At 41.5% G+C, this 20,358-nt stretch overlaps 1 protein-coding gene across 3 annotated transcripts in view; it reads right to left on the reverse strand.

The window, feature by feature from the left end:
• Positions 1–1,855: 1,855 nt before the first annotated feature.
• slc8a2a (solute carrier family 8 member 2a) overlaps positions 1,856–20,358 on the reverse strand; it is a 34,260-nt gene continuing 15,757 nt past the window's right edge. The window contains exons 2-13 of one of the 3 annotated variants that reach the window (XM_039778456.1): positions 16,546–16,966; positions 16,081–16,218; positions 14,716–14,943; positions 14,351–14,629; positions 13,093–13,527; positions 12,397–12,758; positions 11,166–11,269; positions 10,263–10,280; positions 7,840–7,952; positions 5,983–6,082; positions 3,861–3,959; positions 1,856–3,661 (exon numbers count right to left, since the gene is read on the reverse strand). In XM_039778456.1, the coding sequence (XP_039634390.1) occupies positions 3,285–3,661; positions 3,861–3,959; positions 5,983–6,082; positions 7,840–7,952; positions 10,263–10,280; positions 11,166–11,269; positions 12,397–12,758; positions 13,093–13,527; positions 14,351–14,629; positions 14,716–14,943; positions 16,081–16,218; positions 16,546–16,902 (2,610 nt within the window). In that variant the 5' untranslated portion in view covers positions 16,903–16,966 and the 3' untranslated portion in view covers positions 1,856–3,284. Of the gene's footprint in view, positions 3,662–3,860; positions 4,134–5,982; positions 6,083–7,839; positions 7,953–10,262; positions 10,281–11,165; positions 11,270–12,396; positions 12,759–13,092; positions 13,528–14,350; positions 14,630–14,715; positions 14,944–16,080; positions 16,219–16,545; positions 16,967–20,358 lie in introns of all 3 variants that reach the window. The other 2 variants (XM_039778454.1, XM_039778455.1) reach the window with 2 other exon arrangements.

The raw sequence follows: 20,358 nt of genomic DNA on the forward strand, positions 1-20,358 counted from the left end.
GGAAAACGGATTACTGGACACCTGAAAGCAACGACTCGATTTTCTATTGTCCATTGTGTGTGTTTCAACTGGAATTCTTAAAGTCACATTTTAATCTAAAGATGGAACAAATTAAAATGTCAAATGTCAAATTCATATATGCATACATCACTTTTTAATTTTAAACATGCATGTGGCACAGTGAATCCTTAAACTGTATTAGTGGCTATTACCAGTAAGCCTATCATCAATGTTGTTGGTTTTTCACAAATAGGCTGATTTATCTTTGCTAATGTATATGTTCAGACACTTGAATAAAAAATAAATTAAAAAAACGTTATGAAAAATTACCAGACAATAATTTTGCGGCCCCTTGCAGTAACTCTGAGGACCCCCTAGGGGTCCCGGACCCCCTGTTGAAGATCTTTGATTTAGACCATGTTTTATTTCCCCTGGATGAAGCATAGGGTCACACGCTACACACACATACAATCGACCACTTTACACCCTGTCAATCATTATTGTGTCTTCCAGGAGAGGAGGGGTAAACCATAGGTTACACATTTTGAACGGTCCAAGTACATAGGAACACTACCGACATGTCACAAGCCAGTCACTCATAAAAACTATGAAAACACTAACATAAACCGCACTACTTTCACTTAAATCATTGCTTTTTAACCAAAACCCCATGCTAGAAGCTACATAACGTGTTTCCCATGTTTCCCAACATGGGACAACAACTGCTCGGAAAACCAGGAAAGAAATGTTTCATGCATACAAAAGTGACCCCAAACAATCAATTTGTCACTGATATGCATCATTAACGATTATTCACCCTTTTTCTTGTGTTTTTCATATTTCTATAGGACCATTTCAGCACAATATCCCTGCTAAATGTTGGTCCTTTATAGGGAGAAATCGAAATGTTTCACCCACTGTTCCACCTCTGGTGTAGTTGACCTGTGCAGGGGCGTAAATATAGTCAGTGCAAGCAGTGCGGCTGCACTTGGGCACAGAGAGAGCAGGCCTTCCAAAAATGTACTGGGCAAAGAAGGGGCCCTTGTGAGTGATTCAGATTGACGCCTCGGAAATACGCCTGTGTTCAAAGAAAAATGTATGTTAAATTAAAAACGATGCCATTTGTTATATAGACAGATGCTTGTTTTCACGTTTCAGCACTTTGAGCACTATCCATGGTACTGATAGCTTTCCCTTTGACCTCTCTACTTTCCCAATACAATAGCCTGAGTAATAACTCATCGGACTGTAAAATCCAACACATTGTTGGTAAAAATATATATGCGCCTAATGGTGTGTGTGTGTTTCATAACTAGTAACTAGCGTGCACAAGGGCCCATCATAATAGCGTGCACTGTTGTAACTACCTTATGTCACTTGACCTAAGTATTACACAAAAACTGGTGGCAGACAAGTAGGTACATATGAATGGTATTGATTTCTGACTCTGAAAAAAAGAGTCAATCTGGCTTTGGAGCCCTACACAGCACAGAGACAGCTCTGTTCAGAAATTCCCTTTGGACTTTAGCACAGCACTGGATCCAGTCATCAACCCATCCTGCATAAATGCTTTAACCATTGGATTGGCATCTCAGATAGGGATTTTATCACTATCTTATATCTTACCTGCATGATAGGTGTTGCTGCGTTGCCATGGTCTCCCTCCACAAAAATTGACTTTGATTGTATCTCAGAGGTCTGTTTTGAGTCCATGTTTTTTAGTCTTGCTTTTTTCATGGTAACACACTTTATGAAATATTCAGAAAGATTTCTATTCTTTTAAGACTCCTGAAGCCGCTATCTTCATTTTTGGATGCACAATCCTAAAATACATATTTTATAGCATGAAACAGAATTGAAGAGTATAACATGTATTTAAGTCAGTGTGTGTCAAACCATAACAAATGCCCTTAATGACAAATCCAATTGCCTTACAAAAATCTTGATATTACCGTCTTCAAATCCAGAGACAATCTGTCTTCTTCTGCACTAATGAGGAAGTAATACTTAAACAACCAGTGTGGCTGATCCAATTGAGACACACTCAGTTAAAATGTCAATGTAATTATTACAGCTTACAATAAATTACAATATATTTTTGTTCATATCAGCTTGTATACATTATATTACAAAGACATTAAATTACATCATTAATAAATAAACAGATAAGACTTCAGGGGTGAATAAATCATCACTTCTACACAATCACACTCAATGGCAGATACTAGGTACTTTTTTTTTTCATTCCACGGCTTATTAGAAATTCATTGCCTGTGTACTTCTTTGTCAATTATACATTTCAATACTATTATCAATATTTATATAGTGCGACTGAATTCAGTAGGTAAATTACATTTTACTACACAATGCCTCGTGTCACATCATTTAACAGCGAAACACAATTCATCAGTGTGAGATACTACAGCAGCTTATCTCCCAAACTGTGGACTGTAACCCAACTGTGCTCCGTTTTTTTTATACCACGGCCGCAGAAAACACCTCTAATTGGCTGGCAGTTCCATCCAAAATTGTACACCAAGACAACGCAAACACTTCCAGTCAACAGTTTTATTACTACTGTTCTAAATGTGTGCGCAAAAAAAAAAAATGGAGGTAACCATAGCAACATCACTTTTGCTTTGAGCTACGTGACAGACCTCTAACTGGTCAAACAGACCTAATTATGGGGTAATGCTTACTGACGACAAACTTGGATGAAAGTTTCAACACAGCTTCTGTTTTTGCCTGTGACAAGCGGCCATGGTATAAGTGTGATGATATACTCAGAGGTGTCCCTACATTGCAAATCTGTGTAAAAGCAGCTGTCGTTTTTATCATTTCATTACTAGCTGAGGCAGTCTAATCTGACCCAGCCTCTATAAGCGTGAGGAGAAATAAGACCAAACTTGAAATCCAGGTTATGAGCCATCAGGCATTAAGCCAGTATCAAGCAAAATCCAGTGACTTCACAGAGTACATGCGTTCCTGCTTTGCTCTCCTTTATCAAAAAACTGCATGTTATTTAGTCCACTTACGTGAAAATGAATCAGTGCTGTCACAATAAATTGGGCTGACTGGAACTGTCCTGCAGTGGATGTGACGTACAGGTTTGCATGTGCGAAGTCTGTAGTGTGTGTGTGTGTTTTATGAACCATGGCAGCAGTTGTAAAGTGATGATATGTCTTCCCAGTGGTAGTTACTGGAACAGAACTGTACAGGTGAACGGTCCCGGGTATGTGTGTTTGTTTGTTAGTGCAGTCGTTACTCTCCCCAGCTGTGCTCCCTCAGAAGCCCTGTATATGGCAATAGGCCTCCAAGCTGGAGAAGAGGATGTAGAGGAACCAGAGTCCACAGAGAAACAGTGAAGTGAGGACTCTGGGGATCCGCGGGCCACCCAGTTCGCCGCCTATGGATGGCCTCCGGCGTATCATCAGCACTCCCATGGCGATGAAGGCAAAAATGGTGAAGAGTGTGACGGAGAAGGCCAGCGAGCCGGGGTCAACACGAAACACCTTACCTTTGACTTGCCAATATACGGCAGCCACGGACCAGGCCACCCCGATGCCCAAAAACACATTAACCGCGTTGCTTCCTGTCACATTTCCCACACATGCATCTGCATACTGGTCCTGAGTGGCAGCCACTTTACTGGCAAAGGTATCTGGAAAAAAAGTTAAAAAGAAAAACAATAGTCAGTAGTTCAATAGTTTAATCCAACGCAAAATCCTTTCAGTACTTATAACCCTAACACTATTGGATTACATGAACTGACTTAAACATTGACATTACTCTGTGCGCCTCCCAGTTATAGATTTACTGCACATTGCAAAAACTTGAGACTCACTAGTAGGATCACTTACCAGGTAGTGAAGTCCCCAGTGCTACAAAAACCACCGCAGTGACAGTGTCTCTCAGGCCGACGGTGCAGCCAAAATGGGAAGCTAGGTCTCCAACAATGGCTGTTAAGAAACCAATGACAGAGATTGACACCATGAAGCACGCCCAGCCATTCCAGTACTCTGTGGGTGGGACGCAAGCAAACAGAATCTTCCAGAAAATGCACGTTATGTGCATAAAGTAGTCGAAGCAGTTCGGCATTCGCTGCTCCTGTCCCTCCTCCTCATCTCCATTACCTGTTTAAAGGAGACACAGTGAAGATAAATCAAAGCACACCCTCCTAGTCTCGCATTGCCAACTCTATCTCCACAGCGCTGTGGAGTAAGGTCTGGCTACACCACACATACATTCTGGGTTGTTAGCATTTCTTTAAACCAATCACGATGGTCTTGGGCGGCGCTAAGCTCCGGACGCAGCGGCGGTGGCTCTGCTAAACAGTCTCAGGAAGGAACTTGTTTACTTGGAACATTTCCACCACGTAAAAGAAAACGCCACATACAATATTAAATGAAGATAACTGTTGACACAATACAGTAACGTGAGCTTTTTAAATTAGCTGATACATGGTTAAACCTTATTAGATCTTACCACAGCAATCCCACCAATCAGTCCCAAAACGTCCCAGTTAGAGAGGAAATGCCCTAAACATATTCTTTGTAAATCTTTACAATCATTCCCAGAAAGAACCAAGCAGGCCTGTCTTGTTGCACCATCCACATTTTCTTCAAAACTTGCCATTTTCTGTGTGTAGCTTGCTAGCTCGGAGCAAGGGGGCAAGCTTCGCTTCAGAACTTGAACCTCCTATGGCGCCATTTTGCTGCTACAACAATATCACCTCCCGTTAGCATTCCATTGACTGCCATTCATTTTGGCCTCACTTTGACAGCGAATAACTTTACATCTGAAGCGTTTAAAGACTCTATTTGTCCATTGTTTATTTCTAAAGAAACACGACAATGTATAAAAGGCTCCATTACCTTGTACCTCACGTTATGGCTCCGTAGCAGACGTTTTTGTAAAAATAGGCTAACGATTGTGTCATAACCACGCGACTTACTGTTGCATTGTAGAGGAATTACTGTATAGTACAGGAAAAGCTCGCAGGCAGTTTGGACTTACATTAGCTGTTTAAGTTGAATTACTAATATTAACTAGCATTTTAGTTATGCAATAATTAGCCTGTGCCCATGTTATCTCCTTACATATACCTACGCTCTCCATCTCTGTAAGATTGGGAATGATTGAGATTTCTCTTGGCACAGCTACCAGAAGACTTCACACTTTCAGACAGATTGCTCACGTCACATCTACGTCTTCAAGCTCAGTTGGAGGCTGCTCAGTAACGCTCAGCGCTCACCGGAAAGTGCTTCTAACATCCTTCACTGGTCTCCGTCCAGAGACACGGGATCTGTTGGTCCAGTTTATATAATGTCTATGGCTCGGAGTTTGTTGTTCTTTCCCGAAGCTAACGGAGTTCGAGAACGGCAACACACAGAGAGCGGAAGGTGAGGGACATCCGGCGCAATGTCAGGCAATTACCCTGGAAATGTACTTCCGTTGATCTAGACTAACAACCTCCTAACACCTTCTTTTAAAGGAATAGTTCAACATTTTGGACACAGCCAAGACTTAGTCCGGCACATAACCGAACATGAAAATCAATGAGGGTATTTCCCAAAATGTTGAACTATTCTTTTAAATTGGCAAAACAAACGCTTCTTGTGAATGTCAAGCTAACGTAGCTAGCTGCAATGTGGGAGAAATACTTAATGTCATATTCCTTCTCTGTTCATTGTTAAAAACATCAGCCATAGTGTGAAAATGAGTTCTGTTCACGTCCGATCTGACGGTTCACTTCAACATTTACAAACTGATGTGAATGAACCACAGGTCATCCCTGGCCAGCTAATTAAACAGAAGAAGCAAACCTATTCAATTATAAACATTTATTCAAACATGAAACCCTCTAACTTCACATCTGAAATTGAGTAAATGTAAAACATAATCCACATGAAGAAAAAAAGAAGACAATATAAGTACACAAAAAACAAACATATATATACAATGTAATATATAGCCACTGACCTGCACTGACTGTCACTGCTTCAATGAACTGTTCCCTCCACGAGTGAGTGCCGAGCACTACAGCCAGATTTGTGTGCTTCAGGAGTTTGTCCACGGTGTTCTGTTACGACACATTAAATAAGTCAGTACTGAGGCAGAGGTAGTATACACTGAACAGATGGCTTTACATTTCTGTCCCTTCGCCCTTTCTGGATTGTTTGTCTAAACATCTCAAAACATTGAAACCTATCTTTACATTAGAAGAGAATTTTGTTTGCGGGACTAACATGATGAAATAAAAAAGTTGGTTAAGTTGGTAAGCTTGTTTCACAGGCTGGTTGATGCAGACTGGGTCCAAAGCAAATGTGGCAAATACGAATATGGCACATATTAACAGCTTCACTGTTCTGCTGCAGAATTTGTATTTAATTTGGAATTACACAGCACACACAAATGAACACACATCTCAAATCAGAATGCATGCAATGCATGAGACAAGTTGAGAATGGAGAAAGGGTAGATATGAATATATAATGTTTTTGTAATGAGTAGAGTATAATGAGACTGTCATGAGGAAGAGATGAGAAAAATCTAATCAGTACCATCACACACAGAATGCTGGCAGAAAGTGTACCTGGTCTAGTACTCCATTGGGAGTCTGATGAGTAAGAGGGTGTAAGGTGGTTAATGAACTAAAACACAATTACTTAAATACATGTTTATGTCTGCAACAACCCCAACCCCTGAGGTGATTATATTTGTTAAAGCTTTAAATTAAGAACGGATTCTTAGTAAACTCGTGTGCCACCCTGATGTCAATTAATGCCAGGAACACCGTGAAGTGAAGATTTGTGCCTGATCGCGCGCCTGGCTGTTCATATCAGACGCGCAGTTCTCCTCTCCACTCTACAAAATGTCTCTCTCTCTTCCAGTGTGTGTGTTTGTGTGTGTGTGCGTGTGTGTGATGTGTCACTCTGTCTGTCCGTCCGTCCGTCCGTCTCTCTCCGTGTGCCTAATTGCGAGTCTTGCTGTAGACACAGCTGAGAAGTCAATACGGCCAAAATCACCATGAACGTTTTTTTTTATTTTGAAATATGTTTTATTTTTGTAAAGCAACCGGCTTCACTGTGGCCTTCCTGTATGTGATTACCCGCCTGGCTTGACACATTTGGTCGGGGCTCGCGGATGAAACAGAGGAGACGCCGAAACGATCGATGCAGCGCGCAGCCCCTCCGCGCCTGATCGCAGCCGCTGTGGCCAGACAGACTGAATAACATGGGCGCCGAAATGAAAATAGCTCCGCTTCGCTGTGCTTCACGGCTATTTGTGGCGCTTCGTGGCTATTAGTGGGACTTCGTGGCTATTAGTGGGACTTCGCGGCTATTTGTGGCGCTTCGCGGCACTTCCTGGTGTTTCTGGCATTAGACAAACTGTAACTTCTGCCTGAAACAGATAGTAGCTTATCCCACAAAGATTTAGTCATGAAACACGCAGACGTAATTATACGTTAAAACTTGCCTTTAAAGCAACACTAAAGCACTTTTCCCGCTTTGGTCCCCCTACAGGTTGAAAACAGAATTGTTTGCCAGATCGGGTAGCGGATCTGTAGACCGAATGAGACATAATGAGACATTACAACAGCGGTAATGGACAATTTCGCTTCCAACCTGTAGGGGGACCGAAGCGGGAAAAGTGCTTTAGTGTTGCTTTAAGCTGCATATGTTCAGTCAAATTTTCCAAAATAAAAACAAACCAATGAGCTCTGGTTCATATTTCCTAATGTACTTAACCTAAAACATACTTGTGTGTCCATTGTATTAAGTGATCTATTTGCTCAAAGACAGTAGGTGTAATGCCCTCTATCAGCCACTCACACACCTTAAACTCACAGGACTCCTCTATGATGACTTCTAGCCTGCTGTGCTCTCCTAGAATGGGTTTGCCCATCTCAGCGATCCTCCTGGCCTCTTCCTCCTCAGGGGTGGGATTGCCTGTCAGGGAGCATTTCATTATCATGTCCATGCATTTATATCTATTGTGTCATTCACAAAACACACAAAACTAAATCTCGGCAAGCAAGGGTACAGGCATAAAGATGAAAAAAACAACACTCCACACTGTCAAACATTTTTAAAGGCGCTGTGAGCACACTGAGAGGGAATCTCTCTTACATGATTTCATGTATTTCCCGTTGACACAGGGTGTGGGGTGGCCCAAGAGGACTTTTTTTTGGCCCTAAATTGAGTATCTCAGGAAGCTTTATTTTCACACCTCAAACCCCAATCTTCACCCTGACCATACCCGTCTATAACTCAGAGCATATGAAGGACACAGCTAGCACTGCCTGTGAGTTTCTGTTTGAGAAAAATAGGCCCAGGCATAAGAGGAGGATCATTCAAAGGTGTACACCAGTAGGACAGCAGTTAAAGAGAGGAGCATCAAGTCCCCGCCCCCAGTCGGCCCTGACCACAGAAACTGGGCCCTGTCCCACCAGTGCAAGCAGCTGGCTGCAGAGTGACAGGCCCCGCCCTCAGCCAGCACAAGTACAGGGGCACGTTCCATCTCAAAACGGTGTGCACCGTTTTGCTACGGTTTCCGCTTTGAACGACATTTTTCCTGGGAACGGTGTGAAACGGTGTGCAACGGGCTTTGAGATATGTTTGCTCTCATTTGGTGGGTGTGTCTCTCTCGTTTAGTGGCTGTTTCACAGGTGATACCCGATCAGCTGAGACGTGTCTGTAAACTCGTGGTAACAAAAAGGCAGAGCGCCCAGCACACAAAAAAAATGTGTTGCTACGTTTTGTCGGGGCTGAACGTGGCCCTTTTTGGTGGAAGTAATAACATACTGTTGTAGCCTATATCACAAAACAAAAGAAGAAGTTGCATAAATGGAGCTACAGACTTCAGAGTTTCTGACAATGAAAAGTAGTGGAAGTGATGGAAGACTGAAACCAGGTTTATGCTCCTCTTTTAAACATACATCACAAGGCCAGGGAGTATCAAAGGAAAGCAAAGGCCAGGAGATCCACTAATCTCAAGGAAAAGGTTTTTACCTAATTCAGTTTGATTTTTTTGGTGTGAGACTAAGGCTTCCAATTGCCTCAGCAGATTTGCAATTTTACAATAATGTGTTGGTTAGGGATGCACCGAAATGACAATTCTTGGCCGAAGCCGACTACAATTTAAAACTTGGCTGAAGGCTGAAGCCGATAACCGAACGCGTTTCTTTCCATTTATTTAGCAAATTTTTTCATCATTGCATAAATGAAATAGTCAAAACGTGATTTTTACTATTTTGTCTTGCTTTTCACAGAAAAAAATCAATTATGAAACTAATTGAAATAAAAAAATATTTATTTAACACTGAACATTTTTTAACACTGCAGCAGACATTATACCAACAAAGCACAATATAACTTACAATAAATAAATTAGTAAAATAAAAATGTTTGGCCATCTTTGAGTCCCTCTTCTTGAATATACTATATTAGGCCTATAACTATGTGCTGAATGCTAATCTGTACGCCTACAACAAAAAGTGCATTGAAAAGAGTGCCAAAAAGTGGATGGACCCACAACAAATGAATAATCGTACTCGACATAAGCCTACTTCTTCAGGAAAAGTGGCAGGTTCTTCTTTATGAAAAGTAGCTTCTCTGCTTTCTCACATGAAAGTCGGTTCCTCGTTACGAGAGTAGCGTAAGTTAGAGCTAGAATGGCAAGGTGCGTTGCCTGGGGGACATCAGTGAGTGTGTGGACATGGTGTGTGGAGCAAGGATTGAGAGTAGAGTAGGCTACGAGTGCTGCTGTGAGAGGGACCAAATAGCAAAGACGGTGTAAAGTGAGCAATAACAGTGAACAATAAAACAACACGCTTCTCAAGACACGGGGGCTTCATCTGTTCTTAATACTGCCACATCCCCGGTCTGGGCGATGACATGAAATGCAGCATCTCTCGCTGCCGCAGCTTGTGCATGGAGCAGTCGAGTACCTACGATCGGAATCGTTAAATATTGCCGTTTTTTGGACAGTTTTGACAGTGCTTCCACACTGCCAACATGCTGCATTTATAAAGCATGCGCACCTCTCACTCTACACTGGTTGCTATTTGATCGCGTCATCAAAAACGTAATTGTTCGGTAAAATGTATTCAGCCTTTTCACTTATTCGGCCAAAAACCAAAAGTACTTTATTTGCTCTTTTCGGCCGAATAATTTCAGTTGCTGAACATTCGGTACATCCCTAGTGGCGGTATATAAATAATGCTGCACATTGCGCCTTTAAAATCCACACTATCTTACCCTGGTTTAGCAGCAGTGCTGTGAAGAAAGATAGAAAATGATTCAAAACAATATAACAACACTATTGTCATGGCCTAATACATTAGAGTGGCTTGAGAGAATCTAAAAAATGCAACAGGAACAAAAAACTGTATACTTTGTTGATGATATAATTGACTGCGCATTACAAACTGCTTCTTTTGACCTCCACTAACAAACACGTATCCAGTTCCTGCACCGTTCTGTTGACACATTGACAGGGAACAGGCAACTAAAGGATACTGCGTTTTACAGTTGGCCATGGCGCCTGCTCCACAGTGAAACAGAGACAGCAGTGAATGGCAGTGTGTAATCTTCAATTACTGGCTCTGACGCAGGTGCCCAGCATGTTGCTGCTGCTGTTGTTTTGATACTAGATCTTATTGCTATATTGCTGCCATCTACTGAGTGTACTATCTTATGCTAGTGTTAACGGACAATTCTTCTTTATCTATCACTTCATACAGCCTTACTTCTAGGGCTGCTCGATTATGGAAAAAATCCTAATCACCATTATTTTGGTCAACATTGAAATCATGATTATTTAACACGATTACTCATCGACTTTTGGGAAAATGTTGCATTTATTCAACTTAAAATGAAAGTGAAACAGTTAAACAAATCAACAGTGAAAACACCTTGAACTGTGAAATGTACTTTCACTTTTCCCGTTCATTCCAAACATGAGACAAAATCAGTACCTGCAAAACGTAATGTGCATTTTGGGGGTTTTCTCGATGACAGTGTTTTTGTGATCGTTGGAAGCTGAAATCGCATTAGCGATTACAATTTGATTAATTTCACAGCCCTAATTACCTCATTACCATAACCATTAAAAGCCACATGTCACTTAGACATTATAGTGGTGACATTTAAAATGCTTACCCGAGATTCCTCTCTTCAGCCATTTGGGGTCCTCTAGCACAATGAAGAAGTTTTCCTGCTTCTCGTACTCTTCCACATTTATAATGTGCACCTGTAAGGTCTGACTGGAGTTGGACACACACACACACACACACACACACACACACACACACACACACACACACACACACACACACACACACACACACACACACACACACACACACACACACACACACACACACACACACACACACACACACAAATTACTGAATACACAATACCTCCACATCTTAAACATTTGTTCCATCTAAATCACATCGCAAATTGAAGTGACCTAAATAATTAATCGCAATGGGCCTTTAAATAATTCATGCTTAAACAGTGTGCTTTTGCTCCTCAGTGGGACAAAGAAATAGCGCTACGCTAAATGACTTGAAGCATAACAACAACACCCTGGTTAATCAATATCGGTATGGTTAATTTGTGGAATATTTTTATTAATTCTTGACAACTTGGAAGAAGAGTATACATGTAAAAATGGCATAATGGTTGCAGCGGGAAAAATAAATACTGTAATAAAGCTACACACCCTTACACCTCTCCATTAACTATCATCTACAAATAGTTTTACCCTTTACTGTGCAGCATCTATTGCTGGGCCATGTTACAGCAGAGTCCTTCACTAAGTGTACAATTAGTCCATGTGCAAACACAGTTTATATAATCTGAAAAGTTAATGGGAAAAGGATCTGTCAGTTTAAATGGGGTGACTGGAGGTTCCCACACCTGATCAGGGTTGGGATGATCTTTAGGTGTCAGATCGCCTCGTCATTCTGTCTAATTGGACTTTCTCCACCAGGTAATCTTTCAGTGCGGGTCAGACGCCTGTTTCCTAAACACTAATGGGCCAGAGTAGCATAAATACATTTGTGATTGGTCTAAATAAATAAATATAAAAAGTTCTCCAACACATTTACTTCTTTCTAAACTACAGTGACCAGCTGTTTTATGTATTTGTGGCCCATTTCTAAAGATGTATGTCTTGGTTGAGTGAGAATACAGAGAAGGGAAGCCTTGAGTAGACGTTTTGAGAGACAGCCTTATCCTTAAAAAACTATTTGTTTGAGGGTTCTAGGTAATGCAAAATGCCATGTTTTAATGTATAGTATGTTGAAGAATGGGAAGCTGCAACCTCATTAGACTCTGTGGCTCTTGCAGTCATTGCCTCTGGTTGCTGACTGGGCCTCACCTAGTCTTTTCATTGGTGAATTCCAGCTCCCCTCTGGCCTCCTCGTAGTCCACCCCAGCCTTTGCACTGCCATCCTCAGTATGGTAGGGCACGGCGACGGTGCCCCTGGAGCCCGAGTTCCTCACCACTGTCACCGTCAGCGTGCCTGTGCTCTCACTCACCCGCAGCACACGCTGGCCAAAGGTGAAGATGCCAGCGTGGTCATCGTCCAAGATGGTGACGGTGGCCACCAGTGGCTCCACTAGCCGACCCTTTGGGGGAGTTCCTGCCCCTTCATTTCCACCTTCTTCTAACCTCAGGTTCTGAAGACGCACAAAGAAGTGCTCGTCCTCCTCAAAGACGTCATCATCCAAGATGCCCACCTGGAGAGCACAGAGTATCGTAAGGTCGCTCTCCTCATGCAAGCATAAAGCCATAACAGTGTGAATGCAGACACACACTATAGAGACAGAGCGCACCACGTCACACTCTGAAAGCCACGGCCACCAGAGGGGAAAACAACTCTCCGCTCTCCATTGACTGAGGTTTCCTCCTCGTCTATTCCGTCTGATAGCAAACAACAGAAAAATGCCTAAAAGCCTTTAAGTGTGATGACTTAAATGCGCGCTGTCTCTATAACACAACTTTTAAAGTTAATATATATATATATATATATATATATATATATAGATAGAGTCCTCTTTTCCCCTTGCTCACCTTGATCTCTTTGTGGCTCTCCCCTGGCTTAAACACCAGGGTTCCCTTACTGAATTCATAGTCCTCCCCAGCATTGGCGGAGCCATTTTCTGTACAGTAGTCCACATAGAAAGTGTCCTGGCCTGTGCCTCCCTCGAGGATCACCCCAAGGCTCAGAGAGCCGCAGTTCTCTGTGCACTGGTACTGGGCACTTTCAAAACAAATGTGCGAGCACGTGGCCTTGTCAGAGTCCTGGCCTGCTGAGCGGCGTGAGTGATCAGCAGCATGTTTCTTCAATATGTTGCCGGCACCGATCAGCATGCGCGTCGCCTGGACACGGTAGAAGGCGCGGCTCTTCTTCTGGTGGACCAGGGAAGAGTAGTTGGCCATCTCAATCAGCTGGTCCAGGTCTTTGTCTGGGTGTTTCTCCTTCAGGTCTTTCAGGATGCGGACCACCTATCCAAGAGAGGAAACCGGTGTTAAAATAACACACCATATTCATAAATATGTACAACAAAATGTTCTGTAAAAAATACTCTTGAAAACACAAATTATCCAGTGCCTAGAAGTTTTAAGTTGTGACTACACAGGCTGGGTGTGCAGTGTGGTCCTGCAGAGGGTTTGGTGGGATTCAGCGGCAGAATGAGAAGACATGGCTTAGTTTATAATGACAAAAGTATTGGTCTTTCTTGGGACAACATTTTTATGAAGTGCAACTTGCAGACTAATGCAGGGATCCTTATAAAGAAAAACTTTGGATAGTCCTAATGCTCAGCCTCCTACCGATCAACTTCCTGCTGTTAAAGACTACTGCTGTGTGCACTCCTGCTATTCAGACGCCTGCTGGGATTGAATCCTAATAGCTCCAGGAAACCTAATATTGCCCTTAAATTTCCATTAAGTAGCTTAAAAGTTAGAAAAACATCATCCACCAGTGGGCCTGTTCCCCTGCTAGTAGCTTTCTTGTGTTCCTTCTGCCTTTTTCTATTCAAGAAATGCATTTTTATTGGATAGTGCAGATAGACAGGAAAGTGGGGACAGAGAAAGGATGACACACAGGGATGCACGCTCTACTGTGTGAGAATTTCCTCTTTCATCATTGAGAAAATACACATGAAAATTTGAGTTGAAAAACAATGATATGATTTAAAAGCTCTAAATACAAAATAGATGCCAAACCTGACATTAAAGGAAAAATAAGCTATTTTTCACACCATTTAATCTTCAGTCTTGCAATGTGTGTCTACAACAGCATTTCTCCCTGAGCCACTTGTCTTACCTCATCGTTGTTCTGGTCTAGTTCATTGCCTGTCTGCACGGAGACTGTCACACTGGAGGAGTTTCCAGGGCACGAACGGGCGTCTGACAACTTTCTATCCATGATCACGTCAATGCCTTTGGCCTCGAGGTCACCTTCCATTTCAACCACAATGCCGTGCCTCTTGTCAGCACGGTAACGCTTGTGCATGTATTTGTAGAAGAGTAGGCGACGGTCAGCGATCCAAGCCAAGATCACACACACCGGGAAATAAAGCAGTGTCACTATGGCCTCCCACACCTGGCGATACAGGCAATATGAGCATTACATAATGTATCCTCTTGATTTGTTAGAAACACATTTATATACAGTCAGTGGAAACACACCTCTACAATCCCAGGTGAGATGACAGCCAGTATGAGGTAGAGCCAAATGTAGGCAAAAATACTCCAGAAAGCCGTTATAAAAAACACTCTCAGGTGTTTGATGTGGCGAGACTCATCGTTTGGGATCACCCACACACACAGACCAATTATCACAAACATATTGTAGGCTGCGCTGCCCACTATGGTGCTGGGGCCCAGCTCCCCTGCATCAAAGTTGTGCCCACACACCTGTCGACATTTAAGGGACAAAAAAGACAAATGTTATACACAAAAATCAAAGACCTTTCATAATGCTAACTGGAACTGAATTTAAGACCCATGGTAATAACCAAAATAACACAAATCTATTAGAATACGTTTGTACTTTTGAGTGGGGGATACTCAAATATTAAATATAAATGAATATACTGTATAACTAGAAAAAGAAAAACAGAAAATGCCAGAATAGAGATTATCCATTTATAGGCTGAAATAAATCTATCTATAAATATGAAGTAAGTTTTGTTCACATTGGTGGTTGCCATGCCTTACAATTAACAAAGTTGTGCTCAGAGTGTACCTTAATTTTTTATTAATTTACGGTGTTAATTCATTTATGTATAAGTCCGTTTATTCATGTAACATAAACAACTCCACGTCATACTTTTTGTGTCATTCTAAGCAATAGTGCAGTGCACGTTTGGAGCATGTGCCTGTTCGGAACGGGCTGATTGCTTGGTTCCCAGTATTTATTTTCGTGTAAATTCTCACAAACAACGTGTGACACAAAATGCAGTTATTAAACGCTTGGTTGCCAGTATTACTTGTTACTAGGACTGCAACTAAAGATTATTTTAATAATCGATTAATCTGTCGATTATTTTTTCGATTAATCGATGAATCGGATAAAAAAAACAAAAAAGCATTAATTTACATCAACTCAATACATACATACTTGTTGTTTTAGTTAATAGTTGTGTAAAGGTAAGTTACCCAAATAGCAGATACAGAGAAGACACACAGACAGACAAACAGACAGACAGACAGACAGACAGACAGACAGACACAGACAGACACACTTATTCATTAAATTATTACCATCATTGTAGTAAGTGTAAGTTAAGTTCATTTATACACCACACACTAATATATTTGTCAACAATAACTGATATGGGACAAAGCACAGAATATATATGACAACAGATTGAAAAATGAATGGGCCAAAAAAGGCGGGTGAATAAAAACGTGTCTTTAGTCTTGCAAACTATACCACAATAAAAGAATTTACACAATAAAGTTGAGGGAAAAAATATAATCAGCCCGTTCCAAACAGGCCAAACGGGCAGTACACTAGTATGTTAGAAGGATGTGAAATGCCTCGTGTACCTCAATAACAGAGAGCAGGATCTCAGGCGCCGAGGAGCCCAGGGCCATGAGCGTGAGGTTGGACACAGTCTCATTCCAGACTCTTACTGTCGTTACTGTTGTTTCCCCGTTGGGTTTAGTGATGGTCACCTCTTTCTCCTGCAAGGACACAAGTTTGTGAAAATGTCAAAGATGCTGTTCCTTCTGAACCCATGCACACAAGTTCCAGTTATCATTTACTCAGAGCATTTGATATTGACAACCTATTGGCTGCATTCAAGAGAGCGTGCAACATGTGGAGAATTAGGAACTTGTGGGGTATATATATGATATTTCTGAAAGGACACAGAGGATAAGCGATTCATTCTGTTTCAACAGTGTCTAATTTTTTCCCAGTCTTGAACAGAGAGAAATAAAACTGAGTAAGAACTTTGACCAAAACTGTACTTGCATTTGATTTCTTACAAATGTGAAGTTCAACAATACCTGAGAGGTGATGACTTCTATGGATGCCATGAAGCGATCTGCGATGATGGATATACCCATGAAGATGTACATGAGACAGATGAAGTAGACAAGAGCCCTCCCTGCCTGCTCCCCCAGTGGAGGGTTGAGTGGCAACCAGACCGGCAGCAGGATACCGGGTCTACACACCACCACGCCCGGACATGTCCGCTTGCCAGACCCTGTAGAGTTAGCGAGGGACTGAGGCTGCTCGGAGGCAGACGCTCGCTCCACAACCTGGGGCCTGATGGAGGTGCAGGGCTGGGCCAGGAGGAGGAAGGAGAGGAGGAGGAGGAGGAGGAGGAGGAGTGGGGAAAGGTGAACTGGGGGGGCTCCCATGATATTCCTGAGTGAGATGGGGGCCTGGGGGTCACTGGGGGGTGCGCTGGGTCAGAGGACGCTCCTGGGGGAACAGAGGAGGGCACATGGTTCTAATAAAAAGAGATTCAATGGGGTGTAACAGACTTACAGTACATGTTTGTTTACATTGCTTTTGTCTAAAGAAAGAATAATTAAATTGTATACAGGGGTAAGGATTCTAAAAGAAAACAAAAGAAATCACCAAAATCTTTATAGTACAATTAGCTGTTTGATCAGTTGTGATACTGGTTGCAAACTGTCTGTCTGTCTGTCTGTCTGTCTGTCTGTCTGTCTGTCTGTCTGTGTCTGTAGTCTTTGTGTCTGTGTGTCTGTGTGTGTCTATGTGTCTGTCTGTCTGTCAGTCTGTGTGTGTCTGTCTGTCTGTAGTCTGTGTCTGTCTGTCTGTCTGTCAGCTGGAAGGTCCACCACTTTGGCCCAGACTGAAGAGAAAAAGTCCCAATACCTAACTAACCTACTGATAGTTAGAAACACGTTGAAGTTAGTTAATTACTCTTTTTGGTGTGTTCGGCCCTTTAGTCTTGCTAAATTCCACTTTGTTGTTGAATGTTATATGTAAAAATAGTTTCATGTCATAAAAAACACCTGCATGATTACATAAAACAACATGTACATGCAGTACATACATAAAGGCATTGCATTACCTCACATGTAAGGGTTGCTTGTTTCTTGTTTCTAACGAGAGCTACTGTACAAGTGCCATTTACTTTAAGTGAAGCTTTTAAGTGAACACTGCCCTAAAATGGACCTATTTTTAAATTTGCACCACCTCAGCTTTTTGTGTAAAAATACACCAAAAACGTTAACAGTGGCTGAAAAACACCTCAGCATTTCTTAATCAAAGCACCATATCTTCAACCTGTAAAAGTGAAACCTGAGCCTACTGCATAGTATCAGTTTTGTGAGTAATTTGAGTATAAAATGTGCATTACCAAAACATTCTTTTCCTTCCTGTATGATAATCCCATGCAATACCCAGCAGGTGATGATTAGCCTACTAACTAATGCACACCCCCATGCATATTGTTTCAGGGATGTCTTTTGGGGACTGTGCTGCACTGTTTGCCAGGAAGTTTTTTTTTATTTATTTTTTTACCATAGCCACCAACACAAAGGCATCTTAATAGCAATTAAAAGTAAACTGAGCCGACGTAATTGAGAAGAGTAAACTCAAGCCAAGTTGTTAAGGCTCCTGTGGTTATCATTCTCTAGCACTAATCACTGAACCCTGGTGGTGAGAATGGGCGCCAATTTATAGCTCATGTGGTGTTTTTCTGCCTGCAGCCATGCAGCGCTGTGTCAACACCTCTGTGTGAATGCTACTTGAAAGCTAATTTTAGGCAAACTTCTGAAAAGTCTCTTGAAAACCAGTTGAGCCAGATGGTCAGCTAATAAATAGGCATCTGGAGATGAAAAAGAGAAATGCATTCGATAAATATTCTAATGCAACAATCAATGCCCCTTTGAAGAATGTAATTTCAGTCAATAATTATTGATACAATAATATAAGTTATTATAATGGTCATAAATCGTCACTAGAGTAGCCTACTTCCTTGTTTATTGCTGCAATTAATAAAATGCAGAAATGCAGAGAAAAGAGCATCTGTCTTCACAAAAATGATCGGTTGTGTTTGATGGTCATTTATTTGTGCTTTAGAACGTAATCACTGTGAAACAATAGTAAAATCAGCTTTATTTCTCTCAACTGCTGCCAGAAAACGCTTGGTTATGTTGTAACCTTGGTTCTCTGAGTGAAGAGACTCTCTCCCCACCGTACATATGGAATAAGTTACGTTGTAACTCATAATTATACAGGAGAGAAGCCAGTCATTTGAGTTTGTGGCAAAACCTTTCAGTGCTCGTTTTTCATTTTGTGACTTTCGATTGAATAAAGGACTATTTTTCCAGTCTTGTTTCTTCACTGAAGTTTTCTGTAAAATAGCGTTAAAATCTCGTCTCGATCTCGTGAACACAATTTCGTGTCTCATCTCGTGAGCTGGGTGTCTCGTCCCACTCCTAAACATGTTTTAGTAGAAACACAAAATACAAGTATGGACTATATAATAGGTCCCCTTTAATCTGCCACTGTCCTCATTGACACCCATCACTGGTCATTTGCATGAGTAAACTTTGTGTGTGCTATTTATTTATTGGCCATTACAGGTCATTACTGATCCCTGAGTTGTGATGTACGCGTCTTAATGACATTGTTCCCTGTTTTTTTATTCATTTTTTTACATCATTTCATATTGTGATACAGAAAAAATGTTTAATCATTAACCACAGTCAAGACACTAACAGTGTAATATATTACCTAAACAAAGCAAGTGTTGATGCTTAAATTTAAGGCCTGTCAATCGATTGAAATATTTTATCGCGATTAATAGTACGATTGTCCTAGTTATTTTGCGATTAATAGCATTTTTATCTGTTATCTCTAAATGTACTTTAAAAGGGTTTTTTTCTCACGTTTTTAAAGCTCTTATTAACAAAGGAGCGGACAAATATTTATGCAAATGTTTGTTATTATTGCAACAATCCAAAACAATTACAAATACTGTCTAGAATAACCTCAAAGGTATTGTATGCTCCAAAAATAAATGCTGAAATAACATTGGCAAACTGAACACAACAGATGGGCATTTTGACCTGAATGCATCAGCCGTATGCTCGGCCAGCAAGTGGTATCTGAGACTGGACGTCCTCGGGTGGTAACATCGACACAGCTACAGTACATGAAATAACTTTAGTCTTGTGGAGAGCGCCATCTGTATTGGCTTTGAAACTCACAGAACGAGTGTTTGGTAAGAAAATAGTGGCGTTTAAAGGAATCTCTGTTAACTCATTATTGCATTCATTTTGACAGCCCAATACATTTATAAAGTTTCATTTTACTTTTGAAAAATGTGTTCTTTTAGAGCATTTCTGATGCATGTTTTGGATTAAAAGGAAGGCTTAATAATGTCAAAGTACAGACATCAGCGGAGCAGACACATGTTAAAGGGTAGCAGGCAGTTTACAGCCTGAGCTTGTCTGATGATGTATGGGTGTGAGTACAGCAGGGTGGTAGAAAGCTTTCAGTCTCTCATTGCTGCTCCTGGGCCCACCCCCTCCACTTTCCCTGCACAGGTGACACTGCACTATTGTGCAACGAGAGTTGAAACAGATACTGGGGTGCTGCATCTTTGATGCAGCCTGAGCTCTGCCAGCTCATTATGGAGTTGTGATTCAGAAACACAGCCCAGAGGGCCTGTCGCATCGCATTTCACTTTCCAAGGACTGCTATGGTTACCGCGACCTCAGACAGAGGGCCACCTTACACAAGGGGGTTAACTTCCTTAATGTTCATATTTTGGACAACAATAATGCACAAGTAACAGGGCGGCGTGGCACAAGGTAGGGGGATTAGTAATAGAA

The sequence above is a fragment of the Perca fluviatilis genome, chromosome 16 (genome assembly GCF_010015445.1).
Source record: "Perca fluviatilis chromosome 16, GENO_Pfluv_1.0, whole genome shotgun sequence".
NCBI classification, from domain to species: Eukaryota; Metazoa; Chordata; class Actinopteri; order Perciformes; family Percidae; genus Perca; species Perca fluviatilis.